Below are 16,484 nucleotides of genomic sequence, written 5' to 3'. Positions count from 1 at the left end.
CCTACCAGCCTGCCCAGAGTCGGCCCTTCCCAACAGGAGGGCCCACACAGCCCTCTTAGGGAGAACCCCTGAGCGTACCCCTGAGCTTGAGTGACGGGAGCGGGGCTGCACTGCTGGGACACCTCGTACAGAGACCACTTCTCCAAGGTCGAGAAACGTAATTCACCTACAATATTCTTAAAAATACCAACAGCAACTTAGACAAAATGAGGCGGCAGAGGAATATGTTAGAGACGAAGGAACAAGACGAAACGCTGCTCTTTTTTCTGCAATTAGCTTTACAACAAATCTGAGAAGTAAATATTATTATCCTCATAGAAAGATGAAGGAATTTCAAGATAAGAATAAATTCAAGTTGAGAATGAGGTGTAGTGTGTTGTGTAAGTACCAACTCAAGAAGGGCATGTGAAAAAATACACCAGACTCTGAACGTGAGACTAGTAATTCAAAAATAATTTTTATTTTAACTTAGATGATTGAAAGAGTGATGAATACAAATGCCACAAAACTAAAAGCACCCCCTTCAACCAAAAAATAAAATGCAGAAGTGAATACAAAAGATACGGACTTAATTACTCATGCAATATTCAAAAAATAAAAAAAAACCCAAACAACAAAACAAACAACTCTGTTAACACTTGTGATTTGACTTTCTATAAAAAGAACTACTTCAGCCATTTAACAGAGACTATAGTCTATACATACTAACTATAGACTGTACAATGTACCTTTAAAATGAAAGATATATGCGTATATATAATATTTATAAATATACAAATATATGTACATTGTAACTTCACAGTTCAAAGAACTTATTTGCCAGGAAGCCCAACAAACAATATTCACTTCAAAATGAAATAAGAGTTGTTTTTAAAGATCTTGCTAAAATGCAAATATTTCAAATGACATCTAAATGATATTTTATACAAACACATTCAGAGAACAGTTGATATTCCACAGTTTAAATTACACTCAAACGTATTATTTTGATAGCCTGGCATATCCCACCTTGTACACTCTTAAGAGGAAGAAAAGTTATTTAATGAGAGCTACTGAATGGACTGTACTTTATTTAAAGGACTTGCTACCTGATACGGAAGCAGTAATGGAAGCTGTTGTTTTAACTGTCTGGCCAAGGGATCTTATCTAGTGATTTATTGTTTCTCTGGGGCAGTAGCCATCGTTCAGGGCATTCTTCTTCCCAACCTCATGGTAAGGACCACTTTTAATGACTCTCTGCTTTCAACCCATCAAGATTCCTCCAACTTCTATATTTTTCTACCTTAAGGAGCATCACAGCTTTCTGAAAACTTTTGATTTTGATTTGTCTTAGCAACAAAATGCCTCTACTGTGAAAGTGTCATTAAAAAATGGCTCTTGTTTAAACAAAAAAAATCCCTTAAGTTTTGAGTATCTTCTTTTGGGCTGGGGGAGGTAATTAGGTATATTTATTTTTATTTCTTTATTTTTAACTGAGGTATGGGGATTGAAGAGCCACATGCTACACTTGGTTATATTTCTTTTTTCTTTCTTTCTTCCTTTTTTTTTTTCAGGGGAGTTACCGGGGATTGAATCCAGGACCTCATGCATACTAAGCAAGCACTCTGCCACTGAGCCATACCCTCCCTGCCTTGAACATCTTGTTTTAGATGAGTGCAAGTATAATCTTAATAAGGTGGTTCTTGGTCATCTACCCTTTTTTTTTTTTTTTACCGTAATGGAAACATGCCTTTGGAATTTTCAAGATTGACAAAAGAAACAAAAGCAATAGTGGAAGCTTGAAAAAATGAAATTGAAAAAAATTAAACTCTTACAATGTGTCCCTTCACCAGGTTCTGCAGGCAAAATTTTGTTTGAAGAAATCCTTTTTTGTACTTTACATTTAAGGTAAAACCAGGTAGCTAAGGGGGCCACTCAACCTGGAGAACACGACAGAGGAAAAACTGCAAGGCGTATGATATTTATCAAATTATCACAAGACTATTTCAAGCTTATAGAAGAGCTTCCAAAAAGGTACAACGATGGCTGTTTTAAAATTCCATACATACTAGATAAGACGGACTCTTTTACTAAGTGTCCTCAGATGCAGTCAACAACGTAATCTACTGAAATATACATAGCCCTGTTCTGTTGGCTAAAGGAAAAGTAGATAGGTACTGTGAAACTGGACTTTGAATTCCTTCTGTAACATGTTAAATTTCCAGACAACTTCAACAGTTTCCAGCTAAATCAAAGCACCATCTTGGTTAACAGGGCCATTTATTAAGACAGCTGTTAGGCAGAGTTAACTGGCAGCTAAAAGGCCGTGGCAACTTCACTTGCGTGACGACCTCCAACTTTAACACAGTCTCGAGGAAATTTGTCCAGCTGTTCATAGGCCAGCCGCCCATCTTCTCCTGGATACAGAAATCAAAAATGAGTATCAGTTTGAACTTAACTTTTTCATTCCTTGTTCAGAATAAGTTAATACCAGGTATTGAGGTATATGTTGCTATATTTTGCTAATGTTAACTTCAGGTAAGGAAAAGCCATCTTTGGTTCTTCTTACTCCTGTTGTTTTCTAGGTAGTGTTTAGAATAACCAAGAACTTTTGAGCTAATGCTAGAGACTAAGAGAACACTAAGGGACAAAAAAAGTTCTAACTAATACTATCCTGGGCACATTTTTAGGGAATTAAATAATTTCTGTGCCTAAAATAAGCCATAAGGAATAATCGTTTTATCCTTTAAACAAACATACGTTGGCTAAGGTTTCTGTGCACTGAATGATATATTCAATGGCACAATTGAGCCTTATTCAGTTGGTAACTGCAAGAAAGGACACCAAATAATGAGTCTGGTTGTCACGGTGATTACAAATGCCGTGAGATTCTCTCTCACATTATTAAGCTGCTAGAGTTAAACTAGGGTGGCAGCTTTTTTCCAACTTGTATTATTGACCAGATTACATTTGAGGACTTTCAGGAGTATAGCTTTTACACTTTAAGAGTACACTGTAGTAGTAAAATCATTCATAACAAGTATTTATATTTTGTATACGGGTTTAAAAAAAGGCTCTCTCCACCCTCCCAACTCTAAAGAAAATAAATAAAGTATGAAACCTGCTAGGCATGAACCTTTATAGTGTGAAGTGAAGGAGAAAGGTTATTTGAATATTCCAGAATAAAATAAAATACTTCACTTCTTTTCTTTGGTGTCAGGGCTCAGGTGGGCATAGGCCCGCAGGGCAATCAGAGGTTAACCTGAGAGTCTGGGGGAGGCTATGGGATGTGTGGGATTAAGGCCTTTCCTGAGAGATGAATCCTTGCAACCTCAGCCAACTCCAATCAGCAATCCAACCTGGACTCCTGACTACTACCTCTGCTTTATAGTTCAGTGTTTCTGTTTTTGATTCCAAATAGTGCACAGAGTGAATTACCCAGCTAGAAAGGCTCCAGAGAGTAACCTTCCCCCTCAACATCCAGACAGAAGAAGGAGCTGGAGTGAGATGGAGAATGATTAGTTCCTCATACTGTGTGTGTGCGTGTATAAGTGGAAGCAGATGGCCTACAGGTGGAAAATTGCCAAAACAGGGCACATGGAACTTCTCCTTACCAATCTGTTTGAGAGTGTCAGAAGTAAACACTCATGTAAAAAAAAAAAACAACAACAACAACTCACCAAGAGACAAGAGGGTTTCTGAGGCCACATTCCTGATTTCTTCAGTATCAGACTGACACAATGTCACTAGCATTTTAATGCTTTCAGTAGCCTACAAGGAGAAAGTAGTTAAAACAGAGTTCTGACACTTATGTGTGGGATTACACGAGCCTTATCATTTCATAGCTGACGGGGACTTTAAAAACCATCTTACCCCGGCATTCCTGAACCTAGCTGAGTGTCAAGATCACTTAGGGAGCTCCTGTAAAAGTACGGATTCCGGGGTACCACTCTAGATGCACTGCATTAGACTTTCCTAGGTTGGAGCCCAGGATTTGTACTTGCAGGAGCTCTGGTGATCCGCGAAGTTCCTCATTTCACAGAGGACGCCAGGCCTGGAGAAGTGCAGTGACCCGCCTACTTTTCCAGAATAGAATCCACTTGCCTAGTTCTTTCTATTGTATCTCACTCCTTCCAAAAATAGCTCTAATTTAAGAATTCCTAATTTTAGCTTCTAGAGTAAAACAGAGCAGGACAATAAGGTTCGAGGATAGGAATTCTTCTATTTGTATTCCACAAACACTTACTGAACATTTTGTGAACCAGGCAGTTCATAGAGCCTGGGAGACTCAGTAATGAATATGACACGGTTGTGGCCCCTAAGAGTTTACAGTCTGGTGAGAAGACAGATTGTGAAACAAGTGAAAAAATTCTTACAATAATTGAGGCTGAGTCAAGGAATGCTAGGGCAGAACACGCCTGAGAAATGCAGCCTGGTCTGATCAGGGAAGTCTTCCTGGAGAAAGTGGTATCTTAGAGGAGTTAGTCAAATTTGGGCACTTTGTGGTAGGGGTTGTGTGTGTGTGTATGTGTGTGTGTGGTGTTCGGGGGGGGCGGGGAAGGAAATAATTCTAGGTCAGGGGAATAACTTGGTACAGGGCCCAAATTGAGGGGGGCCTTAAAAGCCACATGACAGTTTTCGGACATCATTCTAAGATCATGGAAAGCCATGTAAGGGTTTCAAGGAGGATTTGTATTTTATTACGAGCTTTCTGACTGCAGCGGAGAGGATGGACCACAAGGAGGCAGTGAGACTGCTGGGAAGATGGCTGGAATCCAGGTGAGCAGAATGGGGATAAAGAGGGAACAAATTCCCGCTACTAAGGTCATGGGGTCCACAGGATGAGGAGGCTGTTGGATGTAGAGGATGAAGGCAAGGACCGGGTCACCAATGGCTCCTGGGAGCTACTGGGAGATGGATGTACAATCCACCAAGATACAGGAGAATAGAGGTGGGGGTGAGAGAGGTGGAGTTAGAAGTGACTTCCTGGGAGAGGTAACTAACAGCAAGCTGGATCCCAGATAGGAAGGGAAGGCCTGCACTGGAAATACTGGGAGTTATTAGCATATAGATAACAAGGAAAACCGCAGAAGTCACTGTTTCCCCAGGGAGGACACGCAGAGGGGGAAGGGGCCCAGCGGAGCGCCTCTAGGAACACCAACAGGAAGGGCAGGTAGAAGGAAGGGAGCCTGCCACCAAATCAAATGTTCTTCCTGAGCTTGTGAAGAGTCGATAGTGGGTAACAAATTATGGTTTTCTTTCCTGGGAGAAAATTAGGCTTCCAAAGTGGCGGTGGCACTGCTGAGTACCAGAAGATGGCAAACAGCAGTGAGTAGCGTGGATAGACTCTGGGTTATTTCAGCCCAATGAGATAGATGGGGGACCTAAAACTGAGAAAGCCACTGGATATGAGGACCTTGACCTCTCTGGCTTGCTTTCAGTTTGATAATAGAAAAGATAAATGTGGGATGTCTGCTTGCTAACATTAATTTGAAACAAATATTTTCCCTAGAGTTGATTGGTTTGGGTGGGTGAAATCATAAGTCTGCACATTTTTGCCTGGCACAGAGCCCCTTTTAGGAGCTGGGGGGCTGGGAATGGTTTAGCACCAAGGATCCTGCCTATCCCCCAGGAGAAAAGGGTAAAAGGGAGTAACTGGTGCTCCCAGACTTGGGATATGCTGGAGTTTAAAACTAGCCTTTACTATAACCTTCACAGCATGCAAATCCACAAAAACTGAAGTAGACTACTGTATTATTTTTTAAAAAAATTTTTTGGTGGGGGTGGGGAGGTAATTAGGATTATTTATTTATGTATTTAATGGCGGTCCTGGGGATTGAACCCAGGACCTTGTACATGCTAAGCACACACTCTACCACTGAGCTATACCCTCCCTCCTGGACCACTGTATCCTTATGTCTTAATTTACATTAACTCTAAGTCACAGCCATCATCACTGATCTGTCAGTGTCCATCAGGAGAGCACCCAAATACACAGAAACCACCGTGGGGTCTTTTTGGTCACCTAAAGGTAATTTTTTGACTAAGTCACAGGGAAGGCAAATTTTCCCAGAGCTATTTTTCTTCATAGGTCATTAACTTTTTCATTTGAGGTATTAATCCCTTTCTTCATGTCCCATCAGGCCTCCCGGTCCCTGCCCTCTTGTCCCCTGCACCCATCCAAGATTTTAGCAAATCTTAAGGTGTGGCCTTTCATTCTTTTCTCAAGAATCATTAGTCTTATATTTACTGCTTAAGGTCGGTCACATGTTAAATCTTGACTATAGAAAGGCAAACAACTTTAATTTTGGTAATTCTCAGCCCCCGTTTTTTTTTTTTTTTTTCATTTACACCTCCCTGTGACACGGTTAAGATTGATGAGCTGCTTAGGAACTTAGGAAAAAAGAGTTCATGGGGAAGGATCTAGGAATTTATTGGCGTTCTGGATTTTGGTACCTCCTGGCCAATTTGTTTTGGCCCTGCTATTTTTTGGTACACAAGAAAAATGAGTGAAATCATTGTGTCATTTCTCTCTTGGGATAAGAGACAATTCCTCAGTAGTGACTCAGAGGCAAACTGATTTCTGAGGGCTATTGAAAAACTGAATTGTTTTCTGCACTGTGTATTGTCTTTAACAAAACAAAGCCACATTTGGTGACTATTTAAAGACAAAAAGGACTCCCAAACTAATATACAGTGTCAAGGAGAGGAGAAATGCTGCTAGAGCAAGTACTTTTGAATACGGAAAGAAAGCTGTTCTAGGTACCTGGCTTGGCCTCAAAGCCCAAGTCAGATCAAAGCTGACCTGCCAGAGGCTCTGAGGCTGGGCCTTACCTTCAGGCTTTTCAGGGCCAAGCAAGCTGCCTTCTGGAGCTGGAGGTTAGTCTTTGTCAGTGCTTCACAGTAATAGAGCAAGGCCTGAAAGAGAGGGAAGGACACGGCAAAGGCATTTTGATTTGTTTGGAGCTTCAGATGTAGATATCATTTTTACTCCCTGAGATAAACTACAGATAAAATGAGACATTTTGCACAACCTTCAGAGCAAAAAAAAAAAAAAATCTATTAAAATTCATGTTGATTAAAAGAGCTGTTCCTTTTTTTTTTAACTTTTTTTTTATTGAATTATAGTCATTTTACAATGTTGTGTCAAAGAGCTGTTTCTTTATTCAATTCATTGATGCCTTCTAGTCCATCAGGTCATGGACTCTGGGGAATATAAAGTTGGAAGATACAATGTAATGATTCCAGCTTTCAAGATGGCCCTCGGGTCACCTAGAAATTCTGTTTAGAAGGAACCACACAGAAGAAAGGCATTCTTTACATAAGAAATCTCCAAGGTGCTAAGTCACAGGGTTAAAAAAAAGTCACCTTCTGGAGGGCTAGGGCAGGTTTCATGAAAATGATGTTTGAACTGGATGGGAAAGGATGGGTTAGAGTTCATCTGGGACACTGGGGGAGAAAAGGGCCTCCGGCAGAACAGAAGAAAGAAGGAGGCAGGAAGTTCCAGGAAGAAGGTGGTGCTGAGTTTCACTCTGTGCAAAAATCTCTACATAAAAATAAACTCTCTTATTTTTATCAATCTAATTACTTCATAAATAGTTTGTGTTTCTTAGATTCCTCTCTTTTCCAGGGTCCCTGTCTTGTCAAGGTCTTGATTTTGTGCCTGGATCACTATCATGGCATTTCTGCTTCCAGGGACCTAAGGATTGGCGGGGGGTCCCTCCTTCAAGTGTGTGTTCCATCATTTCATGCCTTACCTTTTCCCTGAAATGCTCGTTTCTGGAGGCTGCTGCCAAGTAAAGCATCACAGCCTCACTAACTTCACTGTCATCGCCAGTTAAGAGCAGAGCCAGAGTCCTGAGGATCTCCTGCTGGGCCGGGAGGCTGCTGGGCGTGAGGTCGCTCATGGCCTGGAGCAGTTTTTCATCTCTTAGTGACTGCAGAGTCTGAAGCATGGAAACTGGAGAGTGAGGAGACAACAGAGTTCACCTTCTGACAGTTAAGTAACATTTTCATTAAAAATATGTCAGACTCAAGGATACACATGATAACAGACCCAAGGATATATGAAAAATTAGCACATGAGAAAGGCAATGTTTCCAATTAATGAGAAAAGGACAGATTATCCAAATAACTATATGAATGCAAAGGATGAATACAATGAGAAAAAAGTGAAGGTGGATCTCTAGCTCAGAATGGCTCCTAAAATAACTTACAGATGAATTAAATAGTCAAATGGAAAAATAATAGTGTAGAAAACACCAGTAAGCACTTTCTCCAGTGGTGCTGGTAGAAGCAGACTCCACTGCCCCTCTGTCTTCACCTGCCTGGCAAAACCCTGACCCTGACCCTGACCCTGAGTGACCTCCAACTTGGCCGTCTGTCTGCACTCAGGCAACTGGACCCCGATGGAAAGTGCAGTTGGTCAGAGTATGAAGACAATATGATAAAAAAGAGGATTTAGAGTCCCATTTGGACAGATTGACCATGTTCCATGTACTCTAATCCCTAACTTACAAATGACAAACACATTAATGAAGGAGAGAAACTATACTGGAGTCCTAAATCATTTACCAGCTTCCTGTTAATGGTACAACCCTGCTGGATGACTGAGATGCACTTAGCAAATCCTTGGTTCACTGCCAAGGGGCTTACTAATGTTAAAAGTCCAGAAATTATTTCAAAGGCAAATCTTAGCCCAGCTGTTGATTTGGGTAAAAAAAAAAGTTACCATCACTAAAAACCATGACCAAAAAGACCAGAGATCATCACTCCACACTGAGCCCCCACAAAGGGTGACCAAGGAATGCGTCCCACCTTGCTTGGCCAGCTGGTTCAAGTAACTCTCGAGGTCACTCACACCATGGCTGGTGAAGTAACCATAATACTGGAAAACAGTGATGACTTCAGAGGAGAGGCTGGAGGTAAGCAGGGGCTCGGCCCGGTCCAGGATTTGAGACACCAGGGTTCGAAACACTATTTAGAAGGGGAAGATATGAAGCAGCTTTTAAGAAACATGATCATTCATTCATTCATTCACTCATTCATCTGTCTATCTGATGGAGAGAAGTCTATAACATGGGCCAATCTTCTGTGTATGGCCAGGTGACTTTTGCATATTTATACACCTGTGTCACTGTCATTTGGATCAAGATACAGAGCACTGCTGGGACCCCATAGGTTTTCTTGTGCCCTTTCCCAGTCTGTAGCCACTCACCTGCTCCCACCACAGGTAACTAATAATCGAACTTCCATTGATAAATTAGCTTTGTCTGTTCTTTGTTCTTGAACTTGATATAAATGGAATTATATACTATGTGCTTTTTCTATCTAGCTCCTCTTACTCACCAAAATATCTGTGAGACTCAACCAAATCATTGCTTGCAGCAGTAATTTATTCTCTTTAAAAACTGCCGTGTAAGACCCTATTGTATGACTGTATTACAGCTTATCCATTCTCTTGCTGGTGGGCGTTGGAGTTGTTTCCAATGTTTGGCTCCTGTGAATAAAGCTGCTGTGAACCTTCTCATACATGTCCTTTTTTTTAAATGAGCCTAAGCACGCATGTCTCTTGGTATATTTAGGAGTGGAATTGCTGGATCAGAGGGGAGGAATCTACATATTTAGTTTTCACAGAAACTGCTAACCAGTTTTTTCAAAGTGGTTGTACCCTTTGACACTCCCATATGGGTGACATTTGAATGAAAAAAGTATCCATCCTCAAACAGCAATACAGACACATAGTGCTTTTAAAGCCACTGCTGATGTTCTGGATAAAAACACGTGGAGTGTCTTTCTTTGCTTAGATTTTGCTGAGCAGATGATGTTGTCTCTGGAGGGCAAGCCTCTGGTTCAGGGCTGGCTCCGGAGCCAGGGCGGCGGGGACCCCACCCGTGCTCACCCGCAAACGCGACAACAGCAAGCTTTCCCCGCTGCTGCCGCCCTGTACCTGGGTCGGCCAGTCCTGGATAGTCCCTGTTGACGGTTCTGGCAAAGTTGGCTTCAAGCTGCTTAATCACTCTGTCCGCTGAGCTGTGGTAGACCCCAATGGGGCTGCAGCACTTGGTCCAGAATGACAGCAGAGACAGCTTTTTGTGAAATTCTGGAATGGCTGGAAAAGAACAGCAGGTGGGGGTGGGGCAGACATCGGCAGGGGCTTTTTTTTTTTTTTTTTTTAAAGATTGTGGTTTTTAATCAGAACTACAGGACTCTGATCCTATAGCTGGCAGGTGGTGGTCCCAAGGGCAAAGAAGGTGAGATGAGGAACTCATCCAGCCTGAGCAGTAAAGAAAATGCAGCAACAGCTCAGCAGTTTGCTTTCAGTGATAGAAACCTGCAGGTCTGCCCTGGGGAGAAGGTCTAATCATCTCATTTCCTAGAATCTAACAGCAAAAAAAACCAGGATTGGAGACTCAAACCTCAGGAGATTTTTCTGAAGGGGACGGAGCAGAGCGGTGGGTGACGAGGGAGCTTTTCACCCCGCCTGGGTGGCTCTCAGACAGAAATGACAAGGTCAGCATCTCACTCTTGTGGTTGTGCGCATAGAGGGGCAGGGGTGCTGGGGACAAGCGCAGGAGCCGGAACGTCCTGCCCCTTTTCCTGCCTCTCAGACACCTGCCAAGGTCACCTGCTCCTGGGAGGACCAGAAGCAGGAGGCAGAAATGCTTACAAAGAACCTAATAGGAGCGTTAACCATAATGGGAGATAACCCAAGGGGTCCTAGTTTTCCACTATTTCTACTGACTCTCTGATGTAAAAAGACAAAAATTCTTATCTTTAGGAAAGAGCCCTGTAGCCAGACCACACAAATTCAAAAGCATCTTTCCTGTGTCAAGTTCTCCACCTAAAACTGATCCAGAGACTCTTGGGGCCTTTGACTCCTTGCATTTCTACCTTTTCCCAGGAGGGTTTGGGAGCATTTGACATCGCTATGGGAGTTGTCTCAGCCAGCAACATGGGGCAAGGACAATTCTGCTCACCTGTCCCCTAAATGGAACCAAACCAGCACAAAAAAATCTGTGTAACTCTGCCTGGGAGGTGGATGCTGGTTCTGTGTATACACTGGAGGTGGAGGCCCCTCTAGGAAATAAGTTGGTGTCTGCAGGTTTGACTCCAAAGGCTGGAGTGGGGCGTTAAGGAGACCACGCTAGCGTGGAGACACTCCTCTAGCTACAGCCGAAGAACGCGTTTCTGCTCTCCCGACAAAGCAATGAGGAAATGCAGGCCGAGGAGTGAGTTGGTGATGTCGCCGTCCATAAGAACGGCTGTGAACCTGCAGGTGCTCACCTTCAATGACAGAACTGATGTTTCCTATGTTCTCATCACTGACAGCAGACAGTTTCTCCATCACTTGGATTTGCCTCGAAAGCTTCTCTAAGAGGTTTCTTGCCACAAATGGGGTTTTGCTTGAGAGAACAATTTGCTGACAAAACAAACAAAACCACGGTGTCAATGATCTTGTTGTCAACAGAGCCTTTCCGACCCAACCTCATCCTTCTGAATGAAAGCGGGGATGTTAAATAAACTCAGACAGGGTTTTTCTGTTCCAGTTTGTTAATGTTCCTCATTCCAGGCCGCTTTCAACATTGGATGCGATCAGACACGTTTTTGTTGCTCTAAACTTTTCATGCTCGTGTAAATTCTGGAATTTTCCCAGTAGAAGAGCTGTAAGGGTATTATAAAGTTGCTTTTCTTGTATGTACTGTAAATCTATAAATCCTCCTTGAAACTTAACCACGGCATACTTAGGCTGCCCATTGGTGTGTAAGCAGAAAAAAAGATTTATTTTATAAGTGTAGCAATTTTTCATAGCATGGATTTATTTCCTTCTTTTCAAGCTGACAATTAAAAGCATGTTGTAGAACAATCATAGTTATAATCCAAGCCATCTCATTATAGTTAAGCAGTGCTTGTTACGTACCAGGCCCTGGTCTGAGCCACAAACATGTATTAGCTCATGTTATTTTGTACAACAACCCAGTGAGGTGGGTACTTTTGATTTTTCCATTTTACCAATAAAGAAACTAAGGCACAGTGAGGTTAAGCAACCTGCCCAAGGGCACATAAATAGCAAATGATTTCACTTGTGTGCAAGGCACAGAAATGAGGGAGGGCCTGAGAGAGGAAAGAATAGAAGTCAGTTGCTGCCTGAAAATTCTAGTCTTTTCTAAGTCTCTCAGAGATCTGTCTCAGTTACTTGGTAGGCATGGCTGCAGGACACAGACCTGTACTACCTTCCTGGGTGGGCAAGGAGTGTAGCTCAGTGGTAGAGTATGTGCTTAGCATGCACAAGGTCCTGGGTTCAATCCCCAGTACCTACACAGGGAAAAAAAAAATTCACTAAGCTGGTCATGTATGTAGTCTAAAGCCTTTGGACTCTAAAAAGCAAATAGAATTTTTCAGATTCAAAAGTCTAGTGCAGCAATTATGTGCTTTTACTCACACGCCTTTCATGTAAGTAAATACAGAAGAAAAGATCTGCTTTATTTTAAATGTAATTAAATTATAGCTGTTATGATTCTTATGGAATGTCCATTTTTATCTCTTTGCAGCCATACACCAAATGAAAAAATAAACTCACTGACTGAGGAGTGGGTGTGAGAGGACTTAGAAATCAAGTTCCTAGCCCTTACTCCTTTATTCTACATCTTTATATCCACTTCTTTTCTTTTTTTAAAATCAATTATTTAATGGAGGTACTAGGGCTTGAACCCAGAACCTTGTGCATGCTAAGCACATGTTCTACCACTGAGCTATGCCCACCCCAAGGTTAGAGGAGGCAGGTAGCCAGATATGAGCAGAGAAAAGGGGACACAGGCCAAACGGCGAAAATTGGGCAAAAGAAGGAGGGACACGGGCCAAATGCAGGAAACCATACACCAAGTGAACAACAGGGGTCCTTGGGTAGACAGAGAAAAGCAGAAACCTCTGGACTGATAAGAAATCACACATTTTGGGGTGTCAAAGGTCCCGGAGGCCCACAAAGAAAAGTGGGAAAGTGCAGGAATCTCCAGTGTCCAAATGTAACCTTTTGCGCACTATGCTTTCATTATAATAATACTAGCCTTGCAGATTAGAAATATCCATCGTACACAGTCGCATGACACTTCCGATCCAGGCTAAATAAGGACAAAAATCCCTCCTCCCTTCGGGAGGGTGGAGCTGGGGTGAAAATCAGGGAATATGACCCCCAAGCCCTTCCCTCCCCAATGAATATTCCATCATTCATTTCTGCACCCTATGTAACGAACTTGTCAAAGAAACTCAGCGCAGCTGCTCACCTGAGCCTGCCCGCTCTCCACTTGAGAGTGTACTATCTATTCCTTAATAAATTCTCACTTTTTTAATCTCTGCGTCTTGTCTCTGAATTCCTTCTTCGATGAGACAAGAACCTAATCGCCGGCAACACCACCCACTACCTTTTAAGGTCTAGAGATCTAAGTTTTAAGACAGAAAATCCAGCCTTGAGGGAGGAGGACCATGCCTTGCAGAATTTTTGAGTTGAGTCAAATCAAAGCTGGATGGTTTTCTTAGTCCTGAGTTCTATTTTCCTGGGAAAACTCAAAAAAGGAAGCACACATTCTTGATGCATCGACAACTCGAGCTCTAAAAACCAAATGCAGCCCCCAGCCCTACCTGGACGAGTTGGGTGCAGTACTGGAGGTGCCTGACGATGGTGAGGTCCAGGCTCTCGTTCCCTGAGGTCAGCGGGAGAGGGCTTCCTGCCACGCTGGTCCCCACTCCCGTGTCCTCAGTCAGCGCCTCACTGAGATGCCCGCGGGCTTCCGGGTGTACTGATCTGTAACTGTCGAAGCAGGAAGGCGAGCGGAACGTTAGCTGTTTCTTTCTGCGTGGAAACCACAGGTCAACTCAACATGGCTCACATAAGGCCCCCAACAGCATCCACTAAAAAGTCTTGTGCTTGCCTGCCTTGAAAAATTGAGATCCCTTTAAAAAACTACTTCCTAATATCGCCCCGTCACCAATTTGCCTAATATTAATACGACCCTGCAGACAGATTGCTTCCAGAGTTCTCTGCTTCTCTAGCACACAATGAGCCATCTGCAAAGTCAGTCGTCTCACCAAGAAGTCTTTTGAAATGTGCCCTCATTTTGTTGCCCTTTCCTGCTCTGTTGACGGGGTGATTTGCCAAATTTTCCGGGATTAAACTGTCCTCTGTATTTGTGGTTTCCCAAGAGTAATACCATTAAGAAATGATCAGTCAAGGCTTTTTCCTGGCCTTGGATCAATGACTACTTGAAGAAAAGGAGAAAGGAAAGCTGCGAGGAAGAGACAGAATGTCCTACTTGCCACAAAAGCTAAAAGGGGCTTTTGAATCTTTAGCGGGGTTGCTTAGTTCTGCCTCACGTGCTTTGTTTAAACCCCACTGTTGAACTATCTAAAGCTGTATCTTTTTCTTTTTTCGAGAAATCGATTTTATTATTTTTTCCATTTTAAATTATTTGTAGGGGAGGAATAATTAGGTTTATTTATTTATTTTAATGGAGGTACTGGGGATTGAACCCAGGACCTCATGCATGCTAAGCACTCACTCCATCACTGAGCTGTGCCCACCGCCTAAAGTTGTACCTTGACAGGCACGTACATTTAAAAATAAATCGGTTGCATTTATCGTCTAATTTTATTCTTAAAATCAATCTGTGCAGGAGGGAGATGGGGAGGGAATGGTCTTATTTCAGACACGAAAGAAACGACCAGCAGAGATGTTAACCAGAGCCCTAGTTCACACAGCTAGGTCGCGACAGGGCTATTTGGCTTCTAGTTTTACGTTCCCTGGTCTCCATAATTTAAAAAGATCACGCATCCGAGTTCAGAGGCATTGAATGCTCTACTCTGATTCACATTTGCCTCCCAGGGGAAAACATTCAGCTTGCATCTTGGTAGTCAACACAGACGTAAAACACACACACACACAATTTCCACAATTTTCCCTAATACCTCTGATGACATAAAGTAACATTAGATCAAATGTTCTGTAAAATATACAAAGTCTATGGTGTTTTCATTCTTAGAATGCTTCTTGTAGCAAGAAGAAAGAAAGTTTAGCCTGACTTTGACATATCATGTCATAGCTTAAGCTAACAAATATACAGTAAGCTGTTCGGTTTAAGAAGCATTTCACAAATTCAGTCAAGTTAGAAAAACCTCAGTGTAGAATGTAGAAGGATAAGTTAAACATTACACTCGTTCAATCAATTTCCTTTGCTACGCGCCCAGTTTGCTTGAAGGCTAAATTCTACTTCTCACGTTTTTTTTTTCCTGGTTTCATCTTGGCAGAAGAAACCCTCCAGGAACAACAAAACTCCAAAATGTTACCACCACCCACAGAGAGGTTTGGGAAGGTTGAACTGCCATAGCTTGTTGTCGCTCGAAAATCTGTGTATATGTTAAAATAAAGATGGGTGGAAATCTACCCTTTCCTTTGGGAAAGTGTGTATTTTTTTTTTTTTGCAGCAATTGATGGAGCTGAGTATTGTCCCATGGTGTTTACAGAATGGACCCGAGGCTCTAGCTCTAAACATGTGATTTGGTACAAGAAAGCCCAACGGAGAAGAGGACAGTATTTCACCTTTCTCCTCCTCTCCCACTGCCCTGCTCCATCCCACCCTAGAGAAGGCCACACCTCCACCTGGTGGCCTGCAGATCCCGTGGCACTTACAACCATTAATCATCCTTTCCTACATTCTAAGGGAAACATGTGCCTGGGGGCTTAAAATTGGCTTCCATATAGGCGCTGCTGAGCTTAAGCTACTACAAAGACCCAATGGCTAAAGGGAACGGAGAGATAAGGGGTGGGAAAAGCAAAGCATGACAAAATGAAATTAGAAATAAGATTTGAATCAAGGAGATCCAGGTCCAAACTAATCACTCAGTAAGAGTTCCCCAGAAACACAGTATGCCGAGCTAATCTGGAATGAATTATCTTGGGGACAAGTTGGAGACACTGAACTCTACAAGGTGTATGTATACACACATGTACAAATGTACACACACACACACATACACACTCAAAAAAAATCTCCCCTTCATTTACAAGGAAGGAAGACAGGCAATTTATTTTCCCTTAAACACCACAAAAGGGAGGAACAATATTTCAAAGTTGTACTCGACAACAGAAAGGAACTGGAAGCCAGCTCAGGTCGGGGGTTTTGTCTTCCTGGAGATGTGTATCAGGTCCTGTCTGGCAGCAGCAGAGAACTGTTGTACCAGCTATGAGAGCAGAAATAGAGACGGACGCTCACTTCAGACTTACCTATTTTTCTCAGTCTCAGTGTCTGAAAATACTGAGTCAGGACCTCCTCCAACATTACAAACCTCATCACAATCCTCCTCCTCCTCCTCGTCAAAATCAGAGGTGTTCAGGAAATCAAAGCTTTCTAAAGCACTTTCAACTGTAAGACTTAAACTGGAAGACCTGCTTCGGCTGACTGCTGGCTTGCACTGCAAAGGTAGAAGGGACCAAGGAGAGTATCAACATATTCGGA

The 16,484-nt window shown here is 42.5% G+C and overlaps 1 protein-coding gene across 5 annotated transcripts in view; it reads right to left on the bottom strand.

Annotated features, from left to right (window-relative positions):
- Positions 1-432: 432 nt before the first annotated feature.
- Positions 433-16,484, bottom strand: part of RIPOR2 (RHO family interacting cell polarization regulator 2) — a 179,217-nt gene continuing 163,165 nt past the window's right edge. For 4 of the 5 annotated variants that reach the window (XM_015234615.3, XM_072945581.1, XM_006198596.4 and 1 more), the window contains 9 exons: positions 16,253-16,440; positions 13,615-13,783; positions 11,266-11,401; positions 9,929-10,090; positions 8,797-8,955; positions 7,737-7,939; positions 6,814-6,897; positions 3,660-3,750; positions 433-2,396 (listed from right to left, as the gene is read on the bottom strand). In XM_015234615.3, the coding sequence (XP_015090101.2) occupies positions 2,296-2,396; positions 3,660-3,750; positions 6,814-6,897; positions 7,737-7,939; positions 8,797-8,955; positions 9,929-10,090; positions 11,266-11,401; positions 13,615-13,783; positions 16,253-16,440 (1,293 nt within the window). In that variant the 3' untranslated portion in view covers positions 433-2,295. Of the gene's footprint in view, positions 2,397-3,659; positions 3,751-6,813; positions 6,898-7,736; positions 7,940-8,796; positions 8,956-9,928; positions 10,091-11,265; positions 11,402-13,614; positions 13,826-16,252; positions 16,441-16,484 lie in introns of all 5 variants that reach the window. The other variant, XM_031688148.2, reaches the window with a different exon arrangement.

Source organism: Vicugna pacos, chromosome 20 (assembly GCF_048564905.1).
Source record: "Vicugna pacos chromosome 20, VicPac4, whole genome shotgun sequence".
Taxonomy (NCBI): Eukaryota; Metazoa; Chordata; class Mammalia; order Artiodactyla; family Camelidae; genus Vicugna; species Vicugna pacos.
This window is presented reverse-complemented; position numbering and strand designations above follow the sequence as displayed.